This window comes from Rhinopithecus bieti, unplaced genomic scaffold (genome assembly GCF_001698545.2).
Source record: "Rhinopithecus bieti isolate Rb0 unplaced genomic scaffold, ASM169854v2 scaffold_19669, whole genome shotgun sequence".
Classification (NCBI taxonomy): domain Eukaryota; kingdom Metazoa; phylum Chordata; class Mammalia; order Primates; family Cercopithecidae; genus Rhinopithecus; species Rhinopithecus bieti.
The window spans coordinates 270,873-277,087 of NW_016809534.1; the positions used below are offsets into that span (position 1 = coordinate 270,873).

At 35.9% G+C, this 6,215-nt stretch overlaps 1 protein-coding gene across 1 annotated transcript in view; it reads right to left on the reverse strand.

Annotated features, from left to right (window-relative positions):
* Positions 1-889: 889 nt before the first annotated feature.
* Positions 890-6,215, reverse strand: part of CFAP69 (cilia and flagella associated protein 69) — a 75,815-nt gene continuing 70,489 nt past the window's right edge. The window contains 4 exon segments of the mRNA XM_017889685.1: positions 890-1,848; positions 2,553-2,651; positions 4,054-4,140; positions 4,790-4,987. Coding sequence (XP_017745174.1) covers positions 1,678-1,848; positions 2,553-2,651; positions 4,054-4,140; positions 4,790-4,987 — 555 coding nt within the window. The 3' untranslated portion in view covers positions 890-1,677.

A 6,215-nucleotide genomic window follows, 5' to 3' on the forward strand; every position in this document is an offset into this window, starting at 1 on the left:
CTTAGGCTTTCCTGTGAAGGAAAGAAACAAATTATGCCTTCTAATATCTTCTTGAGGGTGGTAGACTAGAGGAAGGGATTCAGGAGAGAACAAAGCTCACTGATAAACTGATGCATGTTATCTACTCCTATGGGGCACAAGAGGATGGGCATCTGGGCCAGGGTGAGAGGCCGCCAATCAGAGGTGAACTGGCAACTCATTCTAATTAGAACAATAACAACAGCTGCAACCTCTACCCCTCAATGAAGACGTTACTATCTTCACAGACAGGATAATGGAAAATCCCTAGAAGAATATGAGTTGAGGGAAGAGGAGGAGGAGGAGGAGGAGGAGGGGGAGGAGGAAGAAAGAAGAGGGAGGAAAATGTGGGTCCACTGAGGTGATACAGCCTGCTCTTATCTAATAATGAAAGACCCTATCTATGTTTTCCCAACCCTGTATTCAATGGCATCACGTTGGTAGCTTGAGATTGGTAATAGTGGCAGTATTTATACCGTGTGAATTGGTGAGAACATGATGTAAATCAGGGCTTTTCCCTCCTGGAGAGCCAGTAGTTATACATTTACCAGTACACTGCTGAGTGTGCCCCATGGGGCCAGAATCTAGACTCGAATTCGTTTATTTTCCTAAGAAACAGGTCCTTGTTTCTCTGATCCCTGGACATGAACTCAACTTTATGGCTTCCAGGCTGGAGGAGGAGTGTGAAGGGAATGAAGGCAGGAGAGGGAGATTTCATAACGGCATCCAGGGACACAGATTTGCTCTATGTCTAGCATAAAGGCATTTATCTCCTATTCTTTGACAAGATACCTCTACCACCAAATGAGGGAAAACACTTCCCCCATTACACCTTTCTCTTCCCCATTAAAGAAGAGAAGTAGCATTAGAGTTTGCTTTGCATATTTATACATTAAGAGTAAAACCAGCTGTATTTTTCTTTTTTACCATTTAGCTCATGACTAACATTTGCTTTTATAGCAGAGAAAACATAATTTTATTTTGACCAACATATTTGTTGCAGAGTTATTGTTTATCTTGCTGCCCAATATTCATATATACGTGCTTCTGGTAATAGTACCCTGATTCCCCACTCTATCCATGTGTTTTGGATGGAGTTGCCCTGCTTCTGGCTCCAGGAATAGGCAGTACTCAGCCATGGCCAAAGTCATGGTGAATGGCTCAGAAGTAGGCATGTGGGCAATCGGGGTCCTGAGATGCAAAACCAGGAGACACAGGCATGAACCTAAGAGAATATAAGCCAGGAGCTGCTAGGGAAGGAGAAGATCCTACTCATATAGTTTTAGTCCTTAGATTCAGCAATGCCTGCAGTTTAAATTCCTCCTAGATTTGATAGATACAGAGCCTGTAAGAAATTTTTTTTCTGGCTTAAACTAGTTAGAATAGTTCACATGCAACCAACAGAGCCCTAACTGATGTTTTACAATTTCACTTAATAAAATTGGTAGCCTTTCCAAAGAAACTGATGACAACTCTTCTGATACTACATGTTGATGTTTTCCATAAAAATAAATTACATGTCCTTTTATTTTTATAGTATTTTACTAACATATTTATACTAAAATACTTATTCTAAAATATTGGCTTTACATATGTATAAAGATATATTCAACTAAAAAATTACGAGCTGATTTTATTTCAAAAAGTCTGTAGAGTATATTACGTAGGAATACTCTTTTTTGTTGCATCCACAATTTCAACTGCTTTCACCCTCTGCAAGGCTCCTCCTCGAATGGGCAGTTTTTTAAGAGCAATATCCGTATCAGCCAGAGGTCCTCCTACCAATCGGGCAGGAGTGCTTTCCACTGTTACTACCCCACCGGTGGGGACCTAAAAAAGGTAAAAGGTAAATGTCAAAAGTCCATTTACACAATTTTCAACAAGAGAAAAATTCATCCTTCAACTTACTTTTGAAAAGACACAAATGTACATATGAGTAACTAGGAGGTAGTTATGGTATAATAGAAACATAAGGGCATTGGAGCCAGGAAAAGTAGGTTTGAACTCTATTTCTATTGCTTATCAGTTTTGTAACTGGGGGCAAATTAAGTCTAGCAGAGGATACCAGGAACACTTGGGATCTATTTGCCAGGAAAACGAAGCACTGTGTCTTTTCTGCCAAAGAGAGATAAGGACAGTTATAAGCTGACTAGTGTTTATAGCAGTTTCTTAGAAACCCTGGAGGACTGGGCCTACTCTAAACCAGAACTGGGCAAGAATGGATATACCTTGGAGATAAACATGTCTTAATGATGTGAAATTTGAACAGCAAAAAGAAAAAATGTGAGATGAAAATCCCATATAAATAAAATTTTGGGAACGAACCTAAGGTTTTTTTTTTTTTTAATAAATTTTTAACTTCTAATTTTTTAAATTTAAACTTTTTTTCTTTTTTGGAGGCCAGTTTTATTTGAGGATATAATTAAATACACATATTATCCACCCACATTCAATGGTTTTCAGTACATTTGCACAGTTGTACAAACACCCTAAATTTAATGTCTATTAAGAAAATGTTATGGAGAAAATCTTACCGTTGTGTTAAGGCCTTTAATATCTGTTTGGTGAAATACTGCATTTTGTGGTCGTTTATGGTATCTGGAGGCTTCTATAGCTTTTCTTGAAGCCTTTTGCTTTCTGAGGATTTTTTAATTAAAAGAAAACATTAATTGCTATGAAATCAGTAATGATGTTACTTACAATGAAAATATATTTAATTGTGTCTAGCTTATGCTTTGGCTGTTTATTAGATAGCGCTGAAATTTGCATTTACTCATTTAGACTAAAAAGACGGTAATTAGTAAGTTAGATACTTTGCACATTGAAGAAGACTCCTGTCACCTAAAAGTCTTCCAGAGATTTCCGGAAGTACTGGTCATACATGACCAAGGAGTCAAGCAGGTCCTAAAGAAATCAGGTTCAATTTTTAGCACATAATTTAATAAGCTATTAAATTTATATCAGGTGATGCATGTTGCAAAATATGTTGCATAAATTACCAACTGATTAAGTACACTTACATATTAAGCATTCAGAATAATATAAATTATGTAATTCATTGCAGTTATATTTAAGCTATTTGAAGTTATTTTCAAGTTATTTGCGACACTAAACAAGTGAAATGTGAAGTAATAAACCATCTGCAGGAAAGGAGCTGATTTTCATTAACTAGTGCTAAAAATACAGGCAGTCATGAAGATATTTTATAAGTAGAGTTGAGAAGAACTATCAGTGAAAAGGGAGATAACTTGGTACCTTGAGTGAGCTTGTTCTTAACTTTGGTTTTGCTATCTTAATATGGTTCCACTGTCTTTGTGGACTAACATAACATTTAGCAATTTTATATCTACAGGAAGAATTGGAACATTAGGTAAAGTGTATCCAAAGTATCAGAAATGAAGGAGAGAATTTTTAAAAAGTGTATCCAATATATTAATGGAAAAAGGATGGGGACAGTAATGAAATTTTGGAAATCCATGGTGTTTCTCACATATTTCAAGTGAATGATTAGCACTATACATTTTTTAGATGAGTTTCTAGCTTACAGTTGAAGTAGCTTACCACATTTTTCTACAAAGGCATATTTATCCCCAGTTCACATTTAAGTTTTAACATAATGCTTCTTTTGGTGATCACAGAGGGGAAAGCTCTATGGGGGAGAGAGTAATACAAGATAGTTGCTCTTTGTGTCCTTTACTTTGCCTCTCACAGAAAAGAAATCAATGAATAAGCAAGTTCAGAATGGAAAGCAGAACACATTTTTCCTGCTCATTCCTGGCTATCATCTTCTTCTTTATGTAGGTCAAGAACATCAGCGTTGCTTCTCCCTGATAAACCAAATGAAACTCAAAGCAGCATCTTCTGTAACTGTGAAATGCAGTTTCAGTTATCACTCTAAATTGCATATGAGCATCTAATAGTGTTGGTAGTATATGGAAAGGTCACTAGGAAAAAAACGAATGAATATTTGTTCCTGAAAAAGTCTGTCTGTTAAGAGTTGGCTGTGTGGATACTGTAACACATTAAAAATCCTACCTTTAACGTTTTCGCATTTGATGTTCTAGCCAAGAAATTTTCCCATGATTTATTAGCCAGCTCTCTTTGCTTGTGTGTGGCCTGTATCTGAAATGAGAAAGATAATTAAGTTTCAGTTTCTTTTTTTTTTTTTTGAGACAGAATCTCACTCTGTCACCCAGGCTGGAGTGCAGTGGCATGTCTCAAGTATCTCTCTGCCTTTTAAGACTGTAGAAATAAAATTATAATGCAAAAAAACAGCACTGAATACAGTACTGAATCTCAAACTTTATAGTTTCTTTTAAAACTGCACAGAGACACTGAAAATGACTCTAAGAGAAAATCACAAAATAACTCAAGGCTGACACACAAGTAAGAAAAATAAATCCTATGGATAACTTCATCTGGGTTTATACATTGAAATTAATATCTTGTGCCTTAATGGTATCTGTGGCTTACTTTTTTATTGATATATAATAGTTGTACATATCTATGGCATACATGCGATATTTTGATATGTGCATACAATGTGTAATGATCAGGGTGATTGGGACATCCATCCCCTCAAACGCTTATCATTTCTTTGTGTTAGAAGCATTCCAAGTCTTCTGGGTATTTTGAAATATACAATAAATTATTGTTACTATAGTTGTCCTACTGTGCTATTGAACAACAGAACTTATTCTATCTAACTGTATTTTTGTACCCATTAACCAACCTATCTTCATTCTCCTTCCTCACTACCTATGTAGCTTACTTTTGCATATACTTTTTGTTCATTTTGCACATCTTGGCGTGCTTGGCTTTCAATTATCTCACTTTGCAGAGAAGCAACCATCTTTCCAACATTTTCTGATGCTGTTGTAATAGCTTCCAAAGCTTTTTTATCTGTAGTGACTGGTCTTAATTTTTCTAATTTTATTTCTTCATATATTTCATTCCATATTTCTCCAATCTGTTACAACAAAGTTTAACAAAGTTAAATTAACCAAAAATAAATAATGCAATTGTACAATTATACAATCTTTTAAATGGTTAGTTACTCCTGTTAACACTTAAACTTTTCCTAAATTACTTCTTGGGAATAAGTGCATTGGGAATGGTTGAGGGTACCAGCTACATTTGAGTACGCAGTAGGAATTTATCAAATGTTTTTCAATGGAGCCTTATTCATGGATAAGGCTCTCCTATGCCTAGTTCACTGCCATCATCACCATCATCACTGCGTTCTAGTTTATAGTTACCTTGATTTCACAGCTGCAGAAACTGCTGATTTATTCTCATCTTTTTGAACTACTGTTACTTTCCTCCCTAAAGCTATGTATTGAAGGCTAGGTCAAGATGAACTTGTAGGAGAATGAACATGGGGATTACTAGGACCCTAGAACACAGCCACCCTGAGAAAAGGGGCCCTGCCCTTCACCTTCTAGCTAAGGAAAATTATAATGGAATCTCAAGCTTTTAACTCCATAGTTCCATCATGCTAGTGGCTCCATTTCATATTTTAGGCTGTCTAGAAATTAATGTTCTTGAGTGTATTTAGAATTAGAGAAAAAAGAGCAGAGTTGTGCAGCAGAAGTGTGCTGGGCCCATAAAATTAAAGAAAAAAAATATCTATGATAAGGAAAAAATTCATCTTTGGGCTGAGTGGAGTGGGTAGATCACTAGAGCCTAGGAGTTTGAGGGCAGCCTGAGCAACACAGTGAGACCTTGTCTCTATCCAAAAAAAAAAAAAACAAACAAAAAGCTGGATATGGTGGTACACACTTGTAGTCCCAGCTACTTGGGAGGATGAGGCTGGAGGATCACTTGAGCGTGGGAGGTTGAGGCTGCCGTGAGTTGTGATCATGCAACTGCACTTTAGGCTAGGTGACAGGGTGAGACTCTGCCTCAAAAAAAAAAAAAAAAAAAAGGAAGAAAGAAAGAAAGATGATAGATGTTTACTCATTTACAACATTCAAATACACAGCACTAATATTAGTAGGAGAATGTTAAAAAGACTTTCTTGAGACTTCAAAAGTATTTACTGACAAAATTATAACTAGCAAGGTAAGTAACCTACTATCTTTTAATCAAGATTGGATCATAATATAATGATAAAATAAACTTTAATAAGTATTAATAATTTGTTTTAATAAGTAATAACTTATTTAATTCCAACTCCAAAGAGAAGAAACTTTATG